A 26502-nucleotide genomic window follows, 5' to 3' on the forward strand; every position below is an offset into this window, starting at 1 on the left:
CATCCGTTGGTTCAGGAAATGCTGCTTATTGTTTGCCTAAAAAGTCACACATTATTCTTTTTCAGGAAGGAGTTAGGAAGAAACGGATGGAGATGATGGAGAGAGAGAGGAAACAAAGAGAACAGGTGAGCTCTTGTTTCTGTACAGCTGTTGATATAAAGTTCAGCGTAAGGCCTTAATGCTTTCATTAAAGAGAGAGATGCTATTTGAGTGATATGTCTCTTGGGTAAAAAGCCATTTAAAAGCCTCTTTATGAAGGCAGTGTGCATCAGTAATTGTTTTTCTCTCTCTGTAGATGTTGTTACTAAAGGCTGCTCAGATGAAGAGATTTGAGAGGGAAAAGCTGAACTGATTGATGCCCATCTGTAAATAAGTGTCTACAATAAGTGACGCTAGTTTTATTGAGCGTGTAAAAAAACTTTGACATTTGTCATTTTAGCTGAACCGATTCAACCGTGCTCGGGAACAGGGCTGGAAACTTGTACTCAGTTCTAGTGGAGGCAGCAGTCCTGAGCGAAAGGTACAATGCTCTCTAGTTCAGCAGATAAAATGTCTTTTTATCATTTATCATCATGTTGTTGTTTTTTTCACTTTTATCCCTATAGTTTCATGTTGGTGGGGGGGGGGGTGGCGGCATTGGAGCACCTCATTGCCCTGGAATAGTCCCCACTCCTCTGCCTGGCCCTGCCCATGCCACACCCCATGTTCCAGGTCCCTTCCCCGCTCCCAGCAGAGCTCCTGTAGACAACTCGGTGGATGACCAACCATTAAGACCTACACACAAAGATAGTGCCGGTGAAGGCGGCAAGTGTTCAGGGGACAATGGAAGGTCAGATGAGAAATGAAAGAAAAAAAAATCTATTTGTCAAATTACTAGGCATGTTCGACCTAATGCGGTGCTGCACAGACCAAGCATATGAAAAGTACCTCGCAATTCTGCTGTGCCGCGTAAAGCCGATCACACCTACTATGTTTCAAGTGTCTTGGTATTTGTGTCTGCTACTAAACCCACTGATTATTTATTAATGATTAATATAATTGTTTAGAACCAGTGGTTGCAACATGAGCCCTTTTAGTCGTGTTGTGATTTCTTGCTTTCTTATCTTTATATTCTGCTCTCACAATCTGAATGACTTTAGACACTGTGGTTCTGCAATATGGGCACACAATTTATTTAGACTTTTCTCCCAAGTCTGTTGGGTCTATTTTGTGTTTATTTAAAAAAAAAGAAGGTAAATGATCATGTTAACCTCTATATAATGTTACTGTGGTTAAAGGATTCCTGCAGACTCAGAGAAACTGAATGGTCATGTCTGCATTCCCGATAAGGGTGTTATCAAGAGAGAACCACGGAAAGCAAGTCTCCAAAATGAGCAGATTTTAAAGAACGACTTTAGGTCAGTTGACTGTGTTTCATCAGCATGTGAATGTGTTTAAATGTGCTTGTCTGTTTATAAATGTCCTTTTAAATGGAGTTATGTGATCACTCCTTGCATTATGTCTTTAGGTTACGAGGTCAGTTGGCAGCAGAAAGGGGTAACCAGGTGGAAGAGTTTCTACAGCGGAAAAGAGAAGCCATGCTGAATAAAGTCAGAGCAGAGGGACAGCTGGTATGTTTTTTTTTACTTCTACCTCTTCTGGTTAAAGAAATGCTCAAATTTAATACAGGTCTCTGTTAACAATATTTAAAAGAACACTCCACTTTTTTTGAAAATCATTTTCCAGCTACCCTAGAGTTGAAAACTTGATTTTTGCCGTTTTGGAATCCATTCAGCCGATCTGTGGGTCTGGCGGTGCCACTTTTGGCGTGGCTTGGAGTAATCCATTGAATCCGTGTTGGACCATTGGCATCGCGCTAAAGAAATAACCAAAGGGTTTTGATATTTTTCCTATATAAAACTTGACTCTTCTGTAGTTAGATCGTGTACTAAGACCGATGGAAAATTAAAAGTGCCGAAAAATAGTCCCCAGCTCTGAAAAGTATTTTCAGGCGCTGCGTAATATCATTGCGCCTGCTGCAACCATGTTACGGCAGCAAACTCCTTGATTATTACGCCAGAATGAGAGTGTAGTTCCTAGCTATATCTGCCTAGAAAATCACAACTTTTGATTTTCCGTCAGCCTTAACACACAATGTAACTACAAAAGAGTCAAGTTTTAAATAGTAAAAATATCGAAACTCTTTGGTTATTTTTTAGCGCGATGTTAATGGTCTAATTTGATTTAATAGATTATGCTAAGCTATGCTAAAATTGGTAGTGCCAGACGTGACGATCGGCTGAGGGGATTTCAAAATGGTGGAGATCGAGTGTTTAACTCTGGGGGAGCTGGAAAATTAGCATATTTGCAAAAAAATGTGGACTGTCCCTTTAAAAAAACAATTACTGTTACAGTAAGGGGCTTACAAAGGAAATACATCGGACCATGCAATAAACATTGAAATATACACTTTTATGCATTAATACACATTTCAACATCATAGCCATAAGCCTTTATCAGCCAGGGGGTGTTTGGATTTTGGAGTCAGTAATCAATATTATATTATTTATTAACGTGGCTTTTGTAATATTGGTTGAACCAATGGGTGAATAGGGGGCCCGGCAAAACCTGGCCGTCATCTCCCGATGCAGGAGACCCCAAGTCAACAAAGAGGAGGAGGTATGAGTCCAGTCTGGAACTGAACTTTATTGCTCCATCCACTTTGTCGACCCTGAAACCCCCATCGCAAACCCCCAGTTTTTTATCTTTCCCTCCCTGCACAATTTATGTTTGTGTATGCAAGTATTCAGTACATCATTTCAGTTCACCCAACACCATGTTTCTGCCAAAATGACCCTTGATTTTTATGTGTATTTTTGTGAATGTTTGCCTGCTTTAACACATTTTGTTTTAAATCCTACATTTTCTAATGAATTACTTAAAGACGTGAATTTAATCACAGACTTAATTCCGGATTCCTGTTGAAGAACATCTAATTCCTCCGCTTATTAATGAATCTGCTGTAACTGCTCAGCTCTTGGTTTTGCAGCCAGAATGCCTTGTTTCTTTTTACATCAATTCACCAGTTCATGTTTTTGTTTGTGTCTTGGCCATATTCTTGTGTCTGCATATTTGTTAGAAGGATGCAAAGGGAAAAACAGATGTCATGTGATCTGTGTATTTTTCAGGAGTACTTGTCGAGGCTCCGGCAGATCAGACTGCAGAACTTTAATGAACGTCAGCAGATCAAAGCTCGCCTCAGAGGAGAAAAGGTACGTATGAAACTCTCACATTCATGCCCTCAGTTGAAACGGTTTTCAACTGTTGGTTTTAAAAGTGACAAAGTTGTCAGCAGTTTTAGTATACATTTACTCATTTACTCATTTTGTTTCTAATCACATTATTTTCATTGTACTGGTAAACAAAAAAATGAAGATGTTAGGTAAATTGGTAAATTTTATTTTTGTACATTATCTTTAAGTATGACAGTGATGGATCAGACAGTCAGGAATCATGTGAAGAGGCAGTCCTCAGGAGAAGAAAGATTGAGGCTTTAAAGGTGATAAATTTTTTCTTCTGATATACATGAGACTGACATTTATATTGTATCTTTATGTATAGCTTTGATTATAAGCAGTCAAACAATTAATACGTGAAGTATGGATGCTTTGTGTTTGTTGCTTTAAAGGCCCAATCAAAAGCTCGTGCCGCCGTGCTCAAGGAGCAGCTTGAAAAGAAAAGAAGAGAAGCATATGAAAGAGAGAAGAAAGCATGGGAGGATCATGTATATCATTCTCCTTCCTTAGTCTTGCTTCAGTCATCATATTTGATGTTTACAACCTTATTGATTATCGTTTCTCACCTATATTTTGCTCTTTTCCATCTTGTAGCACGAGGAGTAAAGGTTCCTGCTGCAGCTCCACCTCCTGCAGCCACTCCCAGTCAGCAGCCTGACCCCACCCCCCAGGAGGAGGTCTCCAAAGCCACGCCCTCTTCTAAACCCACCACTCCAGCTATCTCCATGACTGCTGCTCTGAAGGACGTGGGCGCGGTTAGTCGCCCATTTTACTAAGAAGCTTTTCACTCAGAACAGCAATTTCGTGATTTTTTTTTTTACAAAGTATTCCTTTAAATTATTTGCAGTAATACCATTATACATTATCTGTATCAGTAATAATAGTTTCATTTTTCTGTTTTCTGAAAATGATAGTGGCACCACTATTTTACTTAACGTCTTTAAAGGAATAGTCTACTCATTTTCAATATTGAAATATGTTGTTGCCTTGACTGGGAGTTGTTGATACATCCCTCTGTCGTCTGTGTGCGTGCACATAGGCGCTGGAGCGCGCTGCGACACTTCGATAGCATTTAGCTTAGCCCCATTCATTCAATGGTACCATTTAGAGATAAAGTTAGAAGTGACCAAACACATAAACGTTTTTCCTATTTAAGACGAGTAGTTATACGAGCAAGTTTGGTAGTACAAAATAAAACGTAGCGCTTCTCTAAGCGGATTTAAAAGAGGAACTATATTTTATGGCGTAATAGCACTTTTGGGAGTACTTCGACTCGCCTGAAAAGTCCGCTCCCCTTCTCCATCTCATAATGGGAGAGGGAGGGTGTTACTGCGCCGAGTCGAAGTACTCCCAAAAGTGCTATTACGCCATAAAATGTAGCTCCTCTTTTAAATCCGCTTAGAAAAGCGCTACGTTTTATTTTGTACCACCAAACTTGCTCGTATAACTACTTGTCTTAAATAGGAAAAACGCTGATGTGTCTGGTCACTTCTAACTTTATCTCTAAATGGTACCATTGAATGAATGGGGCTAAGCTAAATGCTATCGAAGCGTCGCAACGCGCTCCAGCGCTTACGTGCACGCACACAGATGATAGAGGGATGTGTCAACAATTCTTGGTTGGGGTAATAACATATTTTAATATTGAAAATGAGTAGACTATTCCTTTAATTTTTTGCTTGATTTCATCTGTGCAGAGTTCACCTATAAAAGAGGACGCTCTCAAAGCAGAAGCATCAGATGTACAGGTGAGAGTTGCATATTTAGATGCAAGGTAGAATGAAGTTTGTATTCAATAATTGTATTCACGACGCGAAGCGGAGTGCCTAAAACCCCCTTAGGTGTTATAAAATGCACTGTAACCCCACTGCTTCGCGGGACTTATTGCTTTTATAAAACAGTTACTTCATATACATAGCAGGATTTCATAAAATAAAACACAAATAAGTTGTAATTATATTAGTACAAATTACGAACAAGTCTTTCGCCAAACAAAGTAGTTCCTCAGAATCAAGTGTGGCTGCAACAGAGCGCAGTTCCCAACCAACAAAGACGCAGCAAAGACACGATGAAAATATGATTTAAGACTGTGGTGTTTATTTTATAAGTCAACATTCATCTAATTTAATTTATACATTAACATTTATATCGTGCAACTGTTGAAGTGATGATCAAATATGCTTGGAAGCATGCTTAACTCTTTCCCCATCAGCGGTTTTTTGTTTAAGTTGCCACCCAGTTTTAGTTTAATGCCTTACAGAAAAATTATCTTCAAATAAACATAAAATTTCAAATGAAATAACAGTCCATCCGCTTTCAAAAAAAAAAAAGTTTCATCCTACCTTCATTTGTTCTCTTATAAGTTATCACCTCTCAAATTTTCAGCTAAAAGCGGAGATAATTCCATTTTTGTGAAGAACTTTTGTAAGAGATCAGATTCAGAGCCATCAAAACTTACACGTCACGCTAAGGGGCTGTCCACATGGAGACGCGTATCACTGTATACGTATAAATTTGTTATCGTATTGGCGTTTCATCCACACGGATCCGGCGTTTTGGGAGACTGAATCCGCTTTTTTTGAAGCCGGGTCCTAAAGTGGATAAATCTGAAACCGACACCCTTGCGGTTTCGTCTGTACAGCCAATCCGTATATTTTGTGAAGCGAAAACGTCATCACATCACGTGTCGGAAGCGTCACACGTAACAGCAACAACAATAACGGCGGACTATGTGATCGTGTTCATACTACAGAAGCTACTAAAGCCTACTAGCTTTATTACAGCAAAATCTATTGCTTCTATGCAATTGTGGTGACCAACAAGCGATAATGGACAACACCATACGTTGGTTATGCGCATGCTCAAAGTCTTCTTCTCCTTGTATAGTGTATATCTGTGGCAGAATTACAGCGGCCCATACTGGTCCGGCATATATACTACACCGCTTTTAGTCGGTTTCAGTGGTTTCGTGTTTACGGATAATTTTTTTAGAGCAAGGAAAAAAAATGATCGGATAGGGAATGCACCGGCTTCGTGTGGACATAGCCTAAATCCACCACAACGCTGTTGTGTCGAGTGAATGCGTCTGTGTTTAAGTTGGGTAAGATTGCCATCTAGTGGATAATAGCGGAAATATCAATTTAAGACAAAAACAACTTCGAGAACGTTTTCTCTTTATTGACGAGATGACTCAACAATATTTATTGTCATTTATCTGGACATCGCCATAAATGTGCAAATGTAGAAAAATAAAAAAATTATTAAAGTCTGTGGTGAATTATTTTTATAAATCAGTATGTAGCAACATTGGCGCAGTGATACTTCTGTAAAGCGGTCTGAACCGTGGGGTTACCGGGGTATTTTATCACGGCTTAGAACGCGTTTCAACCAATCGGAATGAAGAACCAGGATGAGCCGTTTTATTATTTTATTTTTAAAGGGTGAAAAGAAGGAGATTCTCCGCAGACTGAATCAGAAGGTCCAGACTCCTGAGGAAGATACTAAGAAACATTCCACACTTTGTAGCAATGAACCATGTCCCACTCCTCAACCAATCCAACATTCAGTCACAGACGAAAGGCCACCCACAGGTGGTGATAGGAAGAAATGGGAGGCTGTAGCTCCACCCATGCTCTCTGTAGCAGAACAGACTCTGGAGGAAACCTGTGCGACTCTGGCAGGTACAAACACAACACTTCATCAGTTTGTTTTCATAGATTTTGTTCTCGTGTAGTCCCTCAATTTTTAAAGATCATTTTTGGGAAGGCACAAAAACTGGCAGGAACTGGAAGGCACTGTTGCCTCACAGCAAGAAGGTACCCTGTTTGAGCCCTGGCTAGGTCAGGTGTCAGCGTAGGTTTATTCCGAGTACTCCGGTTTCCTCCCACAGGCCAAAACATGCAGTTTAGGTGAATTGGAACTGCATTTCCCCTAACTTGTGTATTGATCAATCTGTATGGATTGAACTGTGTGTTAATTAATGAATATAGCCATAGATTCTGGAATTCCATTAAGCATGCATAAATAAGTAAAATAAGGTTAATTTGAGGCGCCCTGATGCAAATACTGCTAAATGCCACCTCTGTCAAAAAAATTGCATTACGTTAATCAAATACTTTTGCTTCAAATCCTCTTAATCTCATTTACAAAAAAACATGTCAGATGCACTTAAAGGAATTGCATCTAAACTCTTCATTTCCTACAAATTGTGTTCTCTTGTATCTTAGTGTCTCAGGCAGCATCTCCAGTGACAAGTGCTCCCTCTGGTGGAGACCGGAAGAAATGGCAGAATGATGGTGCACCTCTGCTGTCCGTGGCTCAGCAGACACTAGAAGAAACAAGCCTTAATACAGCAGGTCAACTAACAGGTGCTCTTTCTTATTACCCTGAGTTTTTGGGATAAGGTGGGTCATGCAAAGTTTTCCGGCTGTTGTATGACACAAAAACAGAAACGGCACAATAAATCACTTGCAGTGACAGTTTTAAGTCCTGGGATGGGTTAAATGCAGAGATCACATTCGAATGTGGGTTCCATACTTGACAAACGTCTCGCACTTTAAATATTTCATTTTTATAGTATCGTATTTTCCAGACTATACTGTAAGTCACACTTTTTTCATAGTTTGGCGGGTACTGGAACTTCTAGTCAGGTGCGACTTATATGTCAAAATGATTTCATATGAACCAATAGAAACCATTACCGTATACAGTCGTGAGAGTCCGCTCTATGCTTCTCCTGTATTTATGTAATTCAATGGATTCAGTGATGTGGAATGACTTTGGGACCTTTTTGAACTTGATTTGGCTTGTTGTGTTAATTTAGCCTATTCAGCATTCCAGGTATGTTTTGTATGCTGTTGTGTATCGTGTAAATAAAGTTTATGTTACTTTAACATGTACGGACACCTATTCAGCCTGCAGTTCTGTGCTATTGTTTAGTTGAACAACTTGCCTTTCCAGATTAAATGTCTGTTCTTCAGCTTGGATTTTGTCAAATCATTTTCTAAATAAACGTAAGGGTATAGTTCAGTGCGAATTATGTATGTTTTTTCCTCTTCAAAATGCATTTTTGACTGATGCGACTTGTACTCTGGAGAGACTTATAGTCCGGAAAATACGGTACAAGGAAAATAAAAACAACTGTTTATCAAAAGAGATCAAATGTGTATTTTCCCTATATTCTCATAAATAAAAAATTTGGTTGGTCTTGAGATAGATAGCCAATACGGAAGTGACTTAAACTGCAATTCATTGACTGGCCACTAGAGGCAGGCTCCAAAAGGGAGTCAATTCCCATAGACCACCATCGTGTTAAAAATGCCCAACTTTACAGTAGAAAATAATATGTTTACAGCCTGGTACAAAAAGTGTTTTTGGTCTGTATAGCTAATTTTGCCCTTCATGACAACTTTGAGGGGGGTGAATTTGTTTGTAACTCATCCGTTTAAATTATATTAAGCCTTAACTTCTGCATAATTAAGGGCGTGGCCACTTGAGTGAGGGGTAAACGGCCACTGCTGTCACTAGAATCAAGCTAGGCGGGCGTGGTTTCAGCAACCAGACACCTCAGCTTCACCCATGCCCCGCCTCTTTACCCTTTTTCGGTTTTCCGTGAGTGTTTTGCGGTGATGCGAGGCCAAGATGGCGACGGCAGGTAACGCATACTTTAAGCTTGAAAAACGATCTGTACAAACCAATGGGTGACGTCACGGACATTACGTCCATATTTTTTGACAGTCTATGATAGAGAGAGAATTTTCTTCTTGTTGTTTTTATATTTTGGCATCCCAAACTAGATCCTGCTGGTATAAATTTTAAATTGATGTGTTGTGCTATGTATCCATGGAGGGTGTTTATGCATTGGGACTCCAGACCGTTCTGTAGCAACCTTCTTGACAACAAACTCAAACATAGCTGTAGCGTACACATTACTCACTAGCCTACTATTAAAATCTTCCTTGCTTAGAAACCCTAAAGACATGTTTTTGTGTGCCTATAGCATACAATATGTGTCTTTATTTGCATTAACATATATTTATTTTAACCCACAGTAGGTGAGGTCATTTGCATGGATGAATTAAAGGAGGAGGGGCTAAGGAAGGCTTGGGGGCGGAGCCCGGACTCTGAGGTTCTGAAGGTGTTGGAAAAAGCAGAACTCCAGTCCCTTACCCAGCAACTAGATCACACCAGCATCTGTGACAACACAGTAAATGGTAAGTCTTTGATCAGAGTGTTTTTCATTTATGTAATCTGTCCAGTGTCCATCTTACTGTGTGACTGTGTGATCATGTTTGTTTCTGTCTCTAACAGATTACAGCCTTAATCCCATTGAAGAACCTTCAGATGCCACACTAGCCAATCAAGTGCCTCTCACTCAGGCATGCCAGCCTGCTATTGACCATTCCAAACAGGATGTGACATTTCAGGAAACAGTGCCAATCACAACAGAGGTGAAAAGTCAGGAAGTAATCTTACCAAAACCAGATGAGATACAAAACATTGAGTCTGGAGAAAGTGAGACAGAGGGTGAGAGTACTGTGCTGAATATGAATGTGTAATATTACTACACTTTCTTAGATTGGGACTTTCTGCAGTGTTCGCGGTTTAAAAGTTTCAAGCAAAACACCTTTTCTCTCCCCATCCAGTGGTTGATGATATGGAGTCAGTAGTTCTGGAGGAAGCCTCTCCGCAAACCTTAAATCCCCCAGCAGAAGTCGTGCAGGCCTGGACCAATGACATTCCAGCATCTGAGTAAGTACAGAAGAGTACCAGATATGTCCATGTATGCCCATATTACCTATTAAAATCAAAAACATTTTAGCAAACCTGTCTAAATTTGTAGAAGATCCATAAACATCTGTTGCAATCACTCTTTTAAAATCATTTCAATGTTATGTTTGTATTAGGCCAGCAGAGGGCACACCAATTCAAGCTGAAAGCGCAGAAATACCTCAAAGGGAGGAGAAGCAGCCTGAACCAGCAGGTAGTCTCAAGTGTACTGTTAAGAACTCTTATCTCCCTCACACACACAAACGTGTCATTATGCACCACATCAAAGAGCTTCAGGCTTTCCTTTTACACTTCATTTGACTGTTAAGCTTTGCTAAACCCCAGAAGCTTCCAGAACACCATTCTAAATTATACTTCATTGTCAAAGAGACTAACTAAAGGAAATCATTTTGTTGACATCTTCCTTTCTCTTTCTGTAGCTGATGAGGCTCTGTTTGTGAAGCTAAGCAGCAGTCCAGCTCACAGACGCACGGTAGCGTTGGCACTCCTGTCTGCCCAATCCTCGGCAGAAGACTCCTCGTCTGTTACCTCACGCTCTGGCTCGGTCTCTCCACAGCAGTCCCACCGGCATGATGATGCACTTCTCATCGGCCTTTCCACAGGCCTCTTCGACACAAATAACCCAAAGGTGAGCATAAATGTGGAAACCCCACTGGGCTGCGGATCCAGGGTGCAAATCCTTGTCAGTGTATTTCTTATTGTGTTTAGGGCCATCAAAGGAGCAAAATGCGTTTGGGAAACAAATTGTGTAATTGCAATATTTACCATCAAAGGCTTATTGGGATGCACTAACCTTGGGCTGTAAATCCTTTGGTTTACGCTAGTGATTCTCAAACTTTTTGTCATGTGCCCTCCCTTGTGTAGGTTGCTCTCTTCGTGCCCCCCCAAAGAAAGACATAAAACAATCTTATTTTGCTGAGGTTTAATTACACAAAATGTATGATAAGTTAATGTATTTTATAAAATATCATAAAACATTTGTCTAAATAGTAGAGACCAATGATTAAGAAATCAAGAAAATTAGGAGGCCAAGTACCGAACCGTGAGGTACCCCTTTAGTAGGTCAACATAAAACACCTCTCCTGTCCATCCCCTCCATTTTAAAAGCTCAACCTCTGAAACGGGACCTAAACCAGTAGAATGTAGCTCCTCCAATGCTCAGGGTGGAGAAACGCAGCAGGGTTTGGTGGTTCAATGTTGAAAGAAAAATAGATGAATATATGAAGTTAAAGATTCTCTCAACAGCTGCAGATCCTCAGGGTGAGATGGCAAGGTGGTCTCTGTTGAATGCCTGGTTTTGAAGTTTAACTGATTACTGTCAGGCAGGCTGTTTTGTGAGAGGAATGAAGAAACCTTACAGAAAATAACCCTCTCAAGGGTTTTATCCCTGAACAGGAGAGACTGTTCTTTGTGCACCAGCTAGTGAGGTGGTTGAATGTTGCTGTTTTTATATGAGACTTTTCCACTGTGTTTGGAAAAGTGCTGTTGCGGAACGATGTGTTGTTGACGATGTGTTTGAGAAGTGTAAGAGAGTGGAAATAGTTTATAGAAAGTAGGAGAGAAGGGAGAAAGTTTTAGTGCATCTGGTTATTTATAAATTTGTGCTGTTAAAAATTGACTACTTCAGGATCTAACTCTGAAAAAGCCACCACCATATATATCACAGCAGATGAGTATAAGGAAACCTTTTATATACAGGGTTCCCGCGGGGTCTTAAAAAGTCTTAAAAAGTCTAAAATTCAGAATGTTAAATTTAAGGCCTTAAAAAGTCTTAAAAACACCCAGATTTTTATCCCAGGTCTTAAATTTAATTTACCCAAGTCTTAAATTTCTTACCTCTTTTCATTCCCAAAAAGCGTTGTCCGCAGAATATAAAATAGTATTTTAAAACGCTGAAGAACTAACTTAATCAGTGGCGGAGGCAGAAAGTGTATGATGGTGGGTCTCTAAAAATAAACGTTCCGCCCTTTGTCATAATCCACGCAAATCGTGCCATAAGCTATTTCAGGTGTTGTGATCTGACTGTTTACTGTGGGTTTGGCGAGAAACAATCCTTAAACTTAGTTCTGTATAAGCAAAAATCTTTTTCGGGGTAATTTATAAGCCCGTGGCTTACCTGAGCATTTGCCAGGTTCTGAAACGTAGAGGACACAGAAGCGAACAAAAATCAATGCTGCTTTATTGAAAATCAACTTAAACAGTCGGGCCGTCGAGTCACGAGCCACCAACAGCGTGTCAACTTTAGTGTTACACAGTTTTATATTTTAATATTGCTCTTTGCTGCGATGCACTTGAACCTTACGCGCTTTCCCTTCAGCTCTCCACAAACATCAGCGATTGACAGACGGAAAGCAAGAAAGTACCGTAATAAACCATATATTTCAAAAAAGTGCAATTGTCTTTTTTAGGAACAATTCAAACGTTTTGATTGCGCAAATGCTTCAGGAGTTACGGTTAAATAAACAGCGGTAGATCAGAGCCCTTTCGCATAGGCAGGCTGCTGCATACGGCATCGCCTGGTTTATTTAAGTTAACTGAGCATTACATTCGCAAGTCATAAGCATATTATAACAATTAAGGATTAACTAAGAATAATAATCAATATTTCAAAGTTAATTTCAAAGTTAATATTCTGAAATAAGACCATTTCTGAAATAAGAAATGCGACCCTTCGGAGGCTACAGCCTTCGGATTGAGAAACGGTCTTAGTGGATAACGTTAGCAGCACATATCAAACAGCTTTTAATGGTAAATTTCATTTTCTTAATGCAGATTCATCCGTTATTGTGTAATTAGAGAGGCTATTAAACCTGATGGCAGTATATAGTGCATATTTATGCATAAAACGTATGGGTGGAGAGTTTATATTGCTCTGTGATTCTGTATTCAATTAAATGCAATACATTAATTTATTAATAACTTGTATTAATAAAATGCATATATTAATGCTTTTAGGGATTAATAATAATTGAAAGTGATCTTTTGTTCTTTGTATATTTATAAACAGGCACAAGATATATACACAGCACACAGTCAGTTGTACATTAAACATTATGGGGTGGTTTCCCGGGCAGGGATTAGCTTAAACCAGGACTAGGTCTTAGTTTAATTATGACACATATAACTAGTTTGAATAAACATGCCTTACTAAAACCATTACTTGTGTGCATTTTGATGTATTTTAAGATATGTCAGTGCAAATTGTTTTCAAGTTTGGAAAGCTCTTATCCATGTCTGGGAAACCTCCCCTATAAGCTTACGTACTACAGAGTGTGATGCATTTTAAAGCTTTAAAGTTGTATGAGGCAGTGTAAAACTAGGCACAAACCAGCAGCTGACCATACTAACTGATCTAATATTAGTGAATTTTATTTGTCAAAAAACATTGTTGATAGAATTTTATAAAAATACTACTTACACATTTTAGTGTGATGTATAAATATTGTAAATCAATGCATTTCTTGACTATTAATTAAGAAAAATCACAGCTCTTTGCCCCTAACTCAATGTATTTCAATGGCTCACTATGAGCCATTTTTGGGCTTCCATTGTCAGAAGTCTCTTCCTAAAGGGCTATGGGTAAAATTTGTCGGCGCCAACACTCGCGGTCTAATAGAGTTAAGCATAATGTATTTCCATGTATTTTGATTATCTGTTTTAAAACTGAATCAATAAAAATAGAACGTTTTAAGAATTTCTGAGATCATTTGAATGCTTCTAGTAATGTGTCGTGTTGGTCTTAAATTTTACTCATAATGGTCTTAAAAGGTCTTAAAAAGGTCTTAAATTTAACTTGCTGAAACCTGCAAGAACCCTGTATATATATTTGTGTGTGCGTGCGTGTGTGCGTGTTTAATAATGGTTATATTTTATAAATAATTAGCCATTGCTAATTGCAAACTTGCAAACAACCATTTATACTGAAACACAGAACCCAAAGCCCAGTTTAGCAACAAATTATTTCCTCGTCTTAACTCAAATTTCTAAACTTGTAAGGAAAGGTTACCTATTATGCCCATTTCTACAAGATGTAATATAAGTCTCAAGTGTGCCCAGAATGTGTATGTGAATTTTCCGCTCAAATATCCCATAGATCACTTATACTCATTTGTATAAGAAATAATTTCTTTGTGTTTGAGTATGGTTTGAAAGCTGAACGGAGACACTCATGCAGAGCGCGCCCCCTGGCTTTTGGATGTGCCGGGATTTCACCGTAATTCATTCAAATTCATTCATTGAGAAAACACGCATTTGCACGGTTAATCGTTACACCCCTAAAGCTTTGTTTATATTCAACGCGTACGCACAGCAAAAATGACGTCAAAGCAGAGTTGGCGGTTGAGTGCACATTAGGTGCACGAGACCCCATTTTGCGTGGAGATGTGCACAGCAATTTTTGTATCCACACGCGGCTCCGCATCCAAAAATGACTGAACTCAAGGCAATTCTGTCTGGTCAGGCAAGCCTGTGATGTATATCTTTGATCAATCCATGCAAAACAATGCATGTACTATTTATCTGACAAGTATGGAAACTTTGTAGTTTAACACTGTACACATTTTTTTTTCATACAATTCAGAATTTTTGGCTTATATTTGTATTGAATGAACCATTGGACAAGGAATAAAATACAAACTTAAGATGTCTGTACCGTTTGTTAAACATTATTAAACATTATCATTTCATTAAAGACATATTTAAGAGATTGTTGTTTTATGTTTTCATATTTATATATTAAGCTCTGATGTTAGAAGCATCAGGGTTGTTCCAGCCGACGACGACTTCTATCCTCTTCTTTGTGTTTGTTTTTGACTTGATTGCTCGCGTCGCCCCCTGGCGGTTAAAAGAATAGTGCAATTGCGAGCGCGTCGGCTATAAACACCTCGTCTGTTGGTTGAGATGCGCACACGTTCAGCGGAGACTCGAGTGACGGAACAAAGCGCGAGTATAAACAAAGCTTAACAAAATTTCTTCACAAAAATGCAATTATTTCAGCTTTTTGCTAAGAAATTTGTATTTTTGAAGAAAAATACCCATATTTAAGAGTTTATAAACAGAGAAAAAAATATAGATGGAACGTTAGGATGAAAGTGGGATGATAGGATGAAACTTTTTTCCCCCCGTTTTGTTTGTTTGTTTGTTTGTTTGTTTGTTTGAAAGCAGAGGGTCTGTTCTTTCATTTGATGTATTTGTATGTTTATATATTTTTAGAAGAAAAATTTCCTGGAAATTATGTTGTGAAACTTGTGAAAATCACAAAAAATGCTGGCGGGCAACTTTAAAAAAAAAATGGCTGGCAGGGAATGAGTTAAATGCAAATGAGCTACTTCTCCGCACTCCCTTATCAAAAGACACAGCGAGTTCTTTCAGTTAAAATAGATCTGATTCCTGTAAATACAGTCTGAGACATGGTGGACAACGTACAACTCGCTGATTGCAGAAACTGTGGCAATGCCGTACTGTCGTTCGGTGGGCTTGTTTTATCAGGGTGACATCACATTAACAAGAGAATCAAAATGGCATATCTAATAAAACTGCTTTGGTTTAATGGGAATTAAAAAAAGTACTGGGTGGATTTTTGTCTTTATTGGGCGATTGTGTTCACACTGGCAACGCACATTAATCTCCAAACACCTTGTAAAAGTGGATGTTGCATAATAGGTGCCCTTTAAACACTGTGCGAGTAGTTTACTCTATTAGTTTACAATGCTTGATTGCAAAAACTAAGGTATGTGCATTATGCAGTAAAAATAACTCACGACTGCACTCTTGCAACTCAGCACAGCGCTGCTTACGCAGGCAGTGTGAATCTTTCAACATGGGTGCCAAAATAAATAAGTACTACTCATGCACTATGTTAAACAGACCTTAGATGCATTATTTTACTATATGAGCAGCCAGGTAATGTACAGAGGACTGTGAAACGTGTTTACGTGTCTGCGTGTATAATAAAAGGACATTAGAGTCATACCAGAGCATAGTAATGAGAACCTCACTGCTGCCATATATCACACTCATTATATAGACAGGGAGAGAGCAAGAGATAGACTGGAAGGAAAAGATAAATGGAAGATAAGACAGTGCTATCACAGGAGAAACAGATTGCAGTCTCTGATAATGTGTAACACTTAGCAGAGTATTGTACATCACACTTTTATACGTGGTGATTTGTTTTCCCCATACTCAATTTTGTGTTTGTGCGCACACAATGGTGTGTGCATGCAGGGGTTGGCATATGTATGAGTGTAGATGTGCCTCGGGCCATTGCCGTGTGTGTGTGTGTGTATGTGTTTGAGCTCCTGAGTGGAGCGTTATTAATGTGATTCTTCCACATCCTTGATACGCCAGTAAACCTAAGGGCTTCGCTCTACCCCGAGTACGTTTTTACCCACAGGCGCACACACACACACACACTTTGCCTTCACAAAAAAGGCATATTAACATTCACACCCGTGCCCACACTTTCCCAAACACAACGTGCATTTGGCCTTTCAGGTTGCTTACACCAAACCCTCGCACACACAAACACACATTAACTTTGGACTTTCTCAGAGCAGACTGCGAGTGTGTTTAATCAGTAGGTTAGCACTTCTGTGTACTGCACAAGTGAGAGAACACAGTGCCGCTCTGTACCATCGGCAGTGTTAGAGATGGATGACTGCACTGATATTAAAACCCTCCTCTGCTCTGTGGAGAGAATTTTAAGTTCCTGCTGGGTGTTTAATAGTTAGCGCTTTTATTCTCGCACACGATTCAGATTCAGCAACTTCAAATTGGAGCTTTGTAAGTGTGCTTGAGCCATTTTATTCCAATTGAAGGTGATGAAAGGGACCATATTTTAAATTATTTGTAAATGCCCACTTATTATAGTCAAGGTTTATTGCAAGGTTGAACTTCGCAGACAGCTTCATGTAGGAGTAATGATTTTTTTCCGCCAATGGAGACGAAGGGAGTGTTTGGGAAAATTGGATTTAAAACAATTGTAGCTTTCATAAGATACAACTTTTGTGTTGTGAGACTACTAGACTAAGATGTAAAAAGGGTGCTGCAGGGACACTGGTTCCCTCACTAAAAAGCCCATTATAGCAAAAATAAGCTCTTGTTTAAAGGGGTGGTTCAATTGTATTTCATGCGTTCTGACTTATTAACATTGTTTAAAAGTTGTTTCCTAATGCTAAACATAGGCAAAGTGTCAAAAAAGCAGTTGGGGGTGTTACAGAGTATTTCTGTGCCGAATGCACTTCGCCAGGGTTCGTAGAATTTTCTGAAAGTTTTTTTTCAATTACAGGTCCAACTGACGTTTCAGGGGTTTCTATACGTATCACTTCTTTATATGGGCACTTCCCCCGGAAAACCCCGCCCACCCGTCAATCAGCGGGAGACACTAGAACTTGCAAACATCATATCACGCGACAGCTTTGTTTATTTTCAAAACTCAACAATGGCACGAAAGAAGAAGTGTGTTTTTGGATGTAAGAAGAAAGCCAGCCTTATGGAAACAATGGATATAGTTTATTATCTGGGGTAGCAGCTGAGTTTTGCGTGTGTTTTTGCGCTGGATTTCATTGAAATGTCCCAACCGGGTCATGAGTTGCATGCGGTAAGTAAGACTTCTGTCTTATGTTGGAAATAGGCACGAGCATATTATATAAATGACACGAACATGTAGTGAATCATAAGTTAAACAGTGTTGTTTAGTGTTGCATGACTCGTACTCACTCCTCCCGCGGTAGTAACTCCTCCTTCTTCAGTTTTTCGTACGTTATCAGAAAGATTCGGTAAAGCTAGTCTTTCTTTTATAAATCTGATTATACTACTCTTCGGAGATATAAAGGATGTAATACTACTCTATAGGTACTTCAGATTAACATCAGAAATTCAGAAACAGTGTGTATTGTGTGAGCTTTAAAGACAATAAATCAGTGGCGACCAGTGACTTCTTTTTTTGAGGGCGCTCGGTGCGAAGTTCGTCATAACATGTATGTAGCCCGTCATGTGTGTGTGGTTCATAGTTTCAAAATATGTGTTCTGCGCGTCAAGAGATCTTGTGTTCATCATGTGTCTTGTCAAGGTGGGTGCCTGCTGCAGACGCGTCTAAAGGGTTTATGATAAGGAGATGCTCGCATAATCTCATGCGTAATCAGAGTTTACTGTTAAGTGAGTGTCTTGTGTGTATTTTGTGAATGTGAGCGTCTCTTTTATCATAAATGGTTTTGACCCGTGTGCGGCGGGCACTTGTTTTGACAGGGCACGTGATGCACATGGTTCACATGACACAACAAACACATAAACGCAAGCGACACATATGACACTCCAAACACATATTTTGAATTTGCGCCCCTCGGATGAGCAGTCATGAGCCGCCACTGCAATAAATCAATTCAAATCTAACCTAAAAAAATTTGTTTTAAGCCGAGATTTAAAAATACCAAAAGATTTAGCTTTTCAATCGGTAGAGAAGTTTTGGAGCTAACAAAGACTTTTTTAGACCTCAAAATTCATAAAAGTTGTTTGCATCACAAAAGATGTAATTGTCATAAACTTTTGTCAAACACGAAGCTTATTTTTTTGCAATAATCCAAAAGGCTATGGGAAAACTTTTTAGCCAGGGAACCAGTGTCCTGCTAACTTCCAGGGTTGGCCTACAAAAATATCTCATCCCTGCGTCACTCATCCCTTACTCTTTAGCTGTTGCTGTGCCTTTAAGATAGTTGTCACTGCTGCATCCTTTTTGCTGCATTGCATTGTGACAGGTTCCCAAAACAATCTGCCTGAAATGTGCTGCACAAACTCTGAAGGTCGGAATGAAATGATCAGGGAACAGGTTAAAAATAACCTTTGGCTGCTCCTTACTAAAATTGGGATTGTTCAGTATGCAGACACACAAGTGTTACCTTAACCAGGATGACAAGTTTGAAGAAACATCTTGAAAATTTAGATCCCTAATGCTAATTTTTGGACATGGGTGGTTGTATGTTAATATACTCATGTCTGTGATGTCACAAGCCATAATTATTTTTGGCTATTCTGGTATCTTAGTTCACGTAATAGTCTATTTAGATATGTGACCCTTTATTGTGAAATCCAGGCTAAAGTCTCATATGGGGCAGTTTCCTGGACAGGGTTTAGAGTAATCCATGAAATTTAAGTTGTTTTTACAAACATAACTTACAAAAAAACAATACCGGTGTTTGTGTGCATCTTAGGGCAAAACATGTATGGCACAGTGTATATATATATATATATATATATATATATATATATATATATATATATATATATATATATATATATATATATATATATATATATATATATATATATATATATATCTTTGACATGACCTTAATCAGTTGGTATTAAAGATATCAAGGTTATATATTTTCACAGAATGTTTTTTTTTACATTATGTGGGGTGGTTTTTGTACAAAACAGAAAAAAATCATAAAAAATAAGTGGGTTTTTACAGGTAGGGTCATATATGCAAATTTATAGCCGGAAAATATACATTTTATTTTAAAGTATACAATTGGTATTCCTTTAAACTTCATTTGAGATCTGAATTAAATATTTTCACAGCAGGATTTTACATACTTTGAAAATGTAAACTCAGGGTCACGAGTGTTAAATGTTTCTAGATCAGGGTTAAAAGCGGGGTTTAATTAGAAACTAACTCAAGGTTAAGCACAGTATGTAAATTGCTAATGTAATTTACAGCCGAAACTACAGCACCATCAGCAGCTTTTGAAAAGCAGGCGTCACTGCTCACAGAAATTGGCTGCTGCTCAATTTTTTTCACTTCTAATTTGCATTAGTTGAAAACTTCTCACATTTATGACACATTCACTGCTTGCTTCACTGACAGTCCTACAATTCACATGCGAGTCCAAGAATGAAAATGCCATTCTGTATTACTGAATAGACACACATAAGCTCAGATGCAAAACCCTCTAAGTGTGTCTGACATGTTTTTTACAACAAAGTGGTATTTCTGAATTACCTGAAGCTGGGATTAAGCAGATTTTAAGTGAAGTATTTGATGAACATATAATGTGCCTATATCTTCCGTTTAAAATCATTATCGCGTTTATCGGGAGCTCCATGTTAAAGTCTTTATTTTCTAAATACGAGAAAAATCTTTTATGACCCCTTTAAAAGACATATAGGTGTTATTCCCTAATCATTTTTGTGTGCGTTGTATCTTAGATGCTGAGAACGTGCTCATTGCCAGACCTCAGTAAAGTCTTCAATGATGCTGCAGAACCTGAAGGTTCTGTCGCTCCTGAAAACAACCTGGAGGTTGAGGATCTGGAGGACAAAGGAGATGAGCCATCTGAAACTGAAGAGTAAGACAAACACAGATCTACATGTATATGCATGTAAACCTGCTCACACACAACTGCAATGACCTACACTACACTTACTGACACTTTCTCTCTGACTCTTAGTGTATACGATGATGATGATTTGAGAGAGCTCAGAGCATCTATGGAGAGGCTTCTCCAGGAGCAGCGCAGTGACGATGATGAAGAGGAAGATGATGGTGGTGGTGAATCCAATGGGAGTCCTGCTGATGAAGAACCAGCTGGTGTTAATGGACTGGCTGGTGTGGGTGATAAACACAGTCCTGAGCCTCCTCTGGAGGTTTGCAATGGGATGGTTAAAGACGAAGATGATGTTGGCCATGATGAGGAGGAGGCAGGTGAGCTGCTAACTGATGGAATGGATGTTGAGGAAGATGAAGAGCAAAACAGCAGTGAAGGACAGCTCAACGAGGAGTGGCATTCAGGTAATGACAACTTCATCCGTAATTATGGCTACATAAACTGAATAAGAATTATGATACAAACATGGCTCAACCCAAAAGTTGGCTGTATATCTACAAACATAACATTCATTAACACAATACAACAGATCACTGCATCCATAAAACAACAACACAACAAGTCACTGTATCATGTACCACAACAGCTGACTGCATTGACAAACACAACATAACATAGTGGCTAGCTGCATCCACAGACCAAACAAAACACAATAGCGAACTGGCTTTACAAAAACATCATTACACAACAGCGAACTACTGTACATCCATTAACACAATGGCTAAATGCATCCACAGACAAAGCATAACACACCACAGCTAACTGCATTTACAAACAACGCAACAAAACTTTATTGCTGTGATCACTATAGCAATAAAAGCAGGTGCTGTGTTTATTGAGCTAAAGATATTGTTCGGGTTTAATAAAAAAAAAACTGATGATTGATGGGCTTTGAATGACTACTGTGTGGAATGATGTTTGCAAATAAAACAGGTCAGCATTCTATTGGCCAATATTTCACCACACAATCATATTGTTTAGCTGTGCAAAGCTTTTTTGATTGATTTGTGGTATATCTGCATCTCTGTGTCCTGTCTGAATGCAGATGACAGTGAGGAAGATGATGATGAAGATCTAGAGCAGCAGGACAGCATCTTCAGTCGCCTGGAGGAGTTGCGGTTCAATCTTGAGCAGGCGATGGGATTTGAGAATTTCATCCAAGCCTACAACAAAATCAAGGTCTGATTTTTTTCAATTCATATTTTTTACAGTGACTGGTTCAAGATCAGATCTACATGAAATGACAGCTTTCACCATGTCTCCAGGGACATTCAGTGGTTTTGCGCTCAATGCAGTGTGTTGTGGAAATACTGCATATCTGGGAGGTCTAGTGGTCGCCCTTCACCAATAACAATGCAGCCAAGTGCTTATAAAATAGGACATAAGTATTTTGTTTGTCGAATTCTTTCTGGGAAATACTGCTTCATTAGATACAGATGTTGTCCTCGGCCTTTAAGAATGAATACATATCCTTAAAAATGTTTTTATATAGCAATAAACCGCTTTAAATCTCTGATCACTTCATGATTTGAAATATTTGGAGATGAAAATATTGAGACTACAAGACAAGTCATAAGTCACGCTGGTATATTTGTAGCAATAGCCAACAATAAAATACTTTTTTTCATGCCAAAAATCATTAGGATATTTAGTAAATATCATGTTTAATAAAGATATTTTGTAAAGTTCTGACTGTAAATATATCAAAAATGTATTGGTAATAATAATATTAATAATATGTGTTGCTAAGGACTTAATTTAGACAGCTTTAAAGGTATTTTTTGCACCCTCAGATTCCTAATTTTATAATGTATAAATCCTAATTTTAAACCAAAAATGGACCCTTATGACTGATTATTTTGTGGTCCAGGGTCACATATTATTATTTTATGTAAGCTCCTTTGTGTGTTCTTTCTGATAGGCCATCCACGAAGATGAAGATGAGAACATTGAAATGGGCTCCAGCATGGTGCAAAGCATTTTGGGAACCCAGCATCAGCACCTTTATTCTAAAATCCTTCAATTGGTGATGGCAGATGGAGCTTACCAAGAAGGTAAAGTGTAGGCTATAGTGGGTTTGTTAATGTTATAAAAAAATATATCATCTGACATAAATTATGTAATCGTTTTTACTACTAGAGCCATTTAATTTGAGCTATATTTGTCACTTATTGCACATATGGGTTGCAACTGTAATACTGAATATAATAATATATGCAGAGTTTAGTTCCAAAACGCAATAATTCCGTTTTGACTAATTTGGGTAATAATGTGTTTTCTATACCAAGAAAGTGACAAGATGAAAACCTCTATTTTCTGTTACAAACTTTCACATAGCATCTTTAGATTATAATAACATAAAAAATTCAAATCCATAATTTGATTTTCAAAGATTTATTATAAAAATGTATTATTTTTTCTGCAAAATGCGAATAAATCCAATATATTTTTTTTTTCAAAATAAAAAGCTATAAATCTATTAAATCAATATATAAATGCGCATCTTTGCCATGTTATATTCATTTAGTTGACTCATGGTATACAAAAGCAATAAGGTACGAGAGGCTGTGCTGTATCGTGAATAAGTAATGGCTGAAGGGCTGCAACCCCTTCAGCCGTTACTTATTCACGATACAGCACTTGCCTCAAGTACCTTATTGCTTTTATAAAACGGTTACCACACAATATTAAAGTAAAAAAAAAATATTATTGCATTTCATGAAGTTAAATCAATAAAAGCATCCTCCCGCTAGAAAAAAATAGTCCCTGACCATGAAAAAAATGTGTTCCAATGTGTAATATGCATGAAAGCTCAAATAAAAGCAACAAACCGATATGTGTGGTTGCTGAGGGTGTTGCTAACGGCGCATTCACACGGGGCGTCAGCGTTAACGCTTCCCATTCACTTTTAATGGGTGACGTCATGCGTTGCCGAACTGAATTGTGGATCCGTCGGCGCCGCGTCAGTCCCGTTGCTCGCGGCAAAAGTTGAACATTTCTCAACTTTTCAAGCGGCAACGCGTGCGTCATCCAATCAGATCGCCTTATGCAAATTACCTAGACAAAGCCAGCCAATTACGTTTATGGAAGAACGGAGCATGTGTAGCGGCCACTGTGATTGGCCACGCTTCAGACAAGCCTTCCGTTAAGCGTTAACGCTGACGCCCCGTGTGAATGCGCCGTAAGGGTGCAGTAATAAACAGAACCGTTGGGCGAAGCGGTCATAGCCGTGTTTTATCATGAATAAAGCACACCTATTGACCAATCAGAATCAAGGATTGGAACTAACCGTTTTATAAACTGATTAAAAAAAAACATTAATAGCATTAATCAACACTTACTTTGTCATATTAAGAACACTGCCATTGCTGCTGTCATCTTTGGGGCGTCGTCGCTGAACTTTTTTGATAGCGATCAGCTGTAAAATGTTTTGGTCCTGATCGATTTTCATTGACTTCCAGTAAAAGAATGTAAAGTTTTTTATAAGATCACCTGGGGTCAATGTGTTAGCATGACAGAAGCTTGATGCAGTCACGAGAGAACCAGCAACAGCCGTCATTTTTCCTTCGTCCGAGTGCCTCTCACGTAAATTATTCGATTTTGATGGCTTAAGTTTCTTCCACCGCCACAGAAATCCACCACAGGTTTATCAATGCCATCAAAATGACTATTTTGTTTTTGTTTGTTTGTTGATCACAAAGTAGATGAGGAAAACTAGGATTCTGTGTGTATTCAAAGCGCCACCATTATTGTTTACAATGCGTGGAATGGTGCGCTGTGATTGGTTAATCGGATTTATTGCATTCTGCAGAGAAGGAGGACTGGCGTTTGTTGCGGTTTGGAGAAAAGATGACAGAATAACACAGCAGATATTGGATTTTGCGTAAAATTAAGAATTTACTTTTTAATACTGACCAGATACAATACTGATTTTGGCGGTAACTAATTTTTTAAAATAGGGTTTATCGCATTTTGGAACCAAACTCTTCTTATAGTATTAACACTAATCTTTTTATTCCAAAGGTAAGGTAATCTTTGTAAATGATCTTCAATTGAAGACTTTTTTCAGCAAATACTAACAGTAAATGCTGATTCATTCAAATAAATCACAATTATACAATTGTATTCTAAATTTAGATGGCGTATTCAGTACATAGTATATATTAAATAATATCCACATTGACAGTCTGATCTGTTCTTGCACTCTTCTGTATGAAGCCATTTGATGTTCTTTGTCTCACACAATCCTGCAAAGACATATTTACAAGTTAATTTACAGCCTGATCTCTGTAGAAATAGATCAATGATAGGAGTGGGTGTACGAAAGTGCAGCTATTTCATCCACTGCAGTATATCAAGCACTTCAGAGAACACACACACACACAAATTCATAAAGAGATAAATTGACACGCTGCCTCTTTCTTTGTTCGGGCATGGCTCAAACGCATCTTCCTGTTGCGCGATCAATTTCCTAACTCTTTTTATGTGCGCATGTGCCTCAAGCTCCCTCGTAGTTATTTTTCTCCTGTTTTTAAGTTCATAGACCGAATGATACAAGACATGCTGCATTGCTTAGAGCAGATTGAGTGCAGTAATGTGAGGGTATTCCTGGCATTTACAATATGCGTCGAGGGATCGTTGTTGTTGATTTTAACATGACCTCTGACATGAGAAATATAGCCTGGATGTTTTCTTCAGATCTCTTCAGGTCGTATAAGTCAGTCTTTCCTAACAGTTTTCTTTTTCTTGTGCCTCTCTCTCGCTCTCTCTTTCTCAGATAATGATGAATAGGAGTTATTCATCCGTGCCAATGGCAGCCTTGGACAATCTGCTGGCAGGCTGAAGTGTTCCCATGATGCACTCTGACAGACCGAGGAGGTGCTGCTTGTAGAGGATGGGGTGAAGGGGGGGAAATGGGCCACTCAAGCACGGGCCGTTTACGGTCTACGGTTCGATTGTACTTCTACTTCCATATCCTAAGTAACTTTTGTGCGTATAAATGTACTGTGGGTAATATTTAACCAAAGCGTAGCAGAGTGTTAGCAGATGAGGGAAAAGTAAGAAGTGTGTCCCACTAGCTGTTGACAGACTGTATGTTAAATTGCTGCTCTGTGCTGTATTTACTAACAGCTGAAGCCATGAAAACTGCTTTTTAAGGCTCTTGACTGGCTTGGGAGGTCTAGTTTTGGGGGTCGGAGGTCAATCATCTGCCCAGTTTCAGGTACTCGTGCACAACAGACAGCAGGTTTTACGCAGCTGTCTACCTCAGACAACTACAGACCCGTCTTTTTTTTTGTTTTTTTAAGTACTTTTTGTACTTTTTACTAAAGTAACGGTTTACATTAAATTATATCACCTCTTAAGATTTCTCACCAGTAAACCGTCATTTTGGGATGTGAAGGAACTGCTAAAAGAGATCGTGGGGAGTACTATGCATATAAAGAGCAACTATACAATAGCGTGCTTCGTTTGGTGTTATTTTGGGTTTACGACAGGCATTTTAAATGCTTCGTGCATGTTGTACGCAGCTGCACCTCCAGCTGGGTATGCTGAAATGGTTTTCTCATTTTAGTCGCTGGCAAATGTGGTACTTGAAAGTGTACAGAAAAAAAAATGTATAGCATTCTAAAGCAATTGTTAAATAATTTGCGAACAATATTACTGTGTGATTGCATGTTGTGTATATTTGTACTGAGAATTAAAACCTACATTTTCGAGAGAATGCATTGCTTGTGGGTATTTGGTGTGCTTGCGTGTGAGAGTTTGGAAGTGACAGATGCGGTTTGGATGCGAAACAGCTGAGCTGAAATCGGTTGCCAAAATCTATTTTCAGCCACCTATTTGAGAGGGATTTTCTTTGCCTGTTTTGAACCTGATTGGCCGTGTGAGCTGTCAATCAAGTTGCAATCATGCAGCTGTCACATGATTTGGCTGGAAGCGTGTAGGGGTTTCCTTTTATCAGAGAACACCCATACATTCCCAGACAACCACAGACTATTGTGGGTGTGTATGACTTTGCCAAATAATTTATATGGGTAGATGAGTCATGTTGT

General features: G+C 38.7%; 1 protein-coding gene across 4 annotated transcripts in view; it reads left to right on the forward strand.

Moving 5' to 3' along the window:
* The window catches only part of nek1 (NIMA-related kinase 1), a 39476-nt gene extending 13305 nt beyond the window's left edge, over window positions 1-26171 (forward strand). For 2 of the 4 annotated variants that reach the window (XM_073855983.1, XM_073855980.1), the window contains 24 exons: window positions 66-125; window positions 296-341; window positions 438-520; window positions 606-829; window positions 1278-1397; window positions 1508-1610; window positions 2593-2658; window positions 3168-3251; window positions 3461-3538; window positions 3668-3760; window positions 3860-4029; window positions 4957-5023; window positions 6715-6955; window positions 7502-7642; window positions 9326-9487; window positions 9585-9800; window positions 9920-10025; window positions 10181-10257; window positions 10484-10692; window positions 20271-20410; window positions 20513-20853; window positions 21495-21628; window positions 22371-22503; window positions 25227-26171. In XM_073855983.1, the coding sequence (XP_073712084.1) occupies window positions 66-125; window positions 296-341; window positions 438-520; window positions 606-829; window positions 1278-1397; window positions 1508-1610; window positions 2593-2658; window positions 3168-3251; window positions 3461-3538; window positions 3668-3760; window positions 3860-4029; window positions 4957-5023; window positions 6715-6955; window positions 7502-7642; window positions 9326-9487; window positions 9585-9800; window positions 9920-10025; window positions 10181-10257; window positions 10484-10692; window positions 20271-20410; window positions 20513-20853; window positions 21495-21628; window positions 22371-22503; window positions 25227-25240 (3108 nt within the window). In that variant the 3' untranslated portion in view covers window positions 25241-26171. The remainder of the gene's footprint in view (window positions 1-65; window positions 126-295; window positions 342-437; window positions 521-605; window positions 830-1277; window positions 1398-1507; window positions 1611-2592; window positions 2659-3167; window positions 3252-3460; window positions 3539-3667; window positions 3761-3859; window positions 4030-4956; window positions 5024-6714; window positions 6956-7501; window positions 7643-9325; window positions 9488-9584; window positions 9801-9919; window positions 10026-10180; window positions 10258-10483; window positions 10693-20270; window positions 20411-20512; window positions 20854-21494; window positions 21629-22370; window positions 22504-25226) is intronic. The other 2 variants (XM_073855981.1, XM_073855982.1) reach the window with 2 other exon arrangements.
* Window positions 26172-26502: the final 331 nt, after the last annotated feature.

The sequence above is a fragment of the Misgurnus anguillicaudatus genome, chromosome 18 (genome assembly GCF_027580225.2).
Source record: "Misgurnus anguillicaudatus chromosome 18, ASM2758022v2, whole genome shotgun sequence".
Lineage (NCBI taxonomy): Eukaryota > Metazoa > Chordata > Actinopteri > Cypriniformes > Cobitidae > Misgurnus > Misgurnus anguillicaudatus.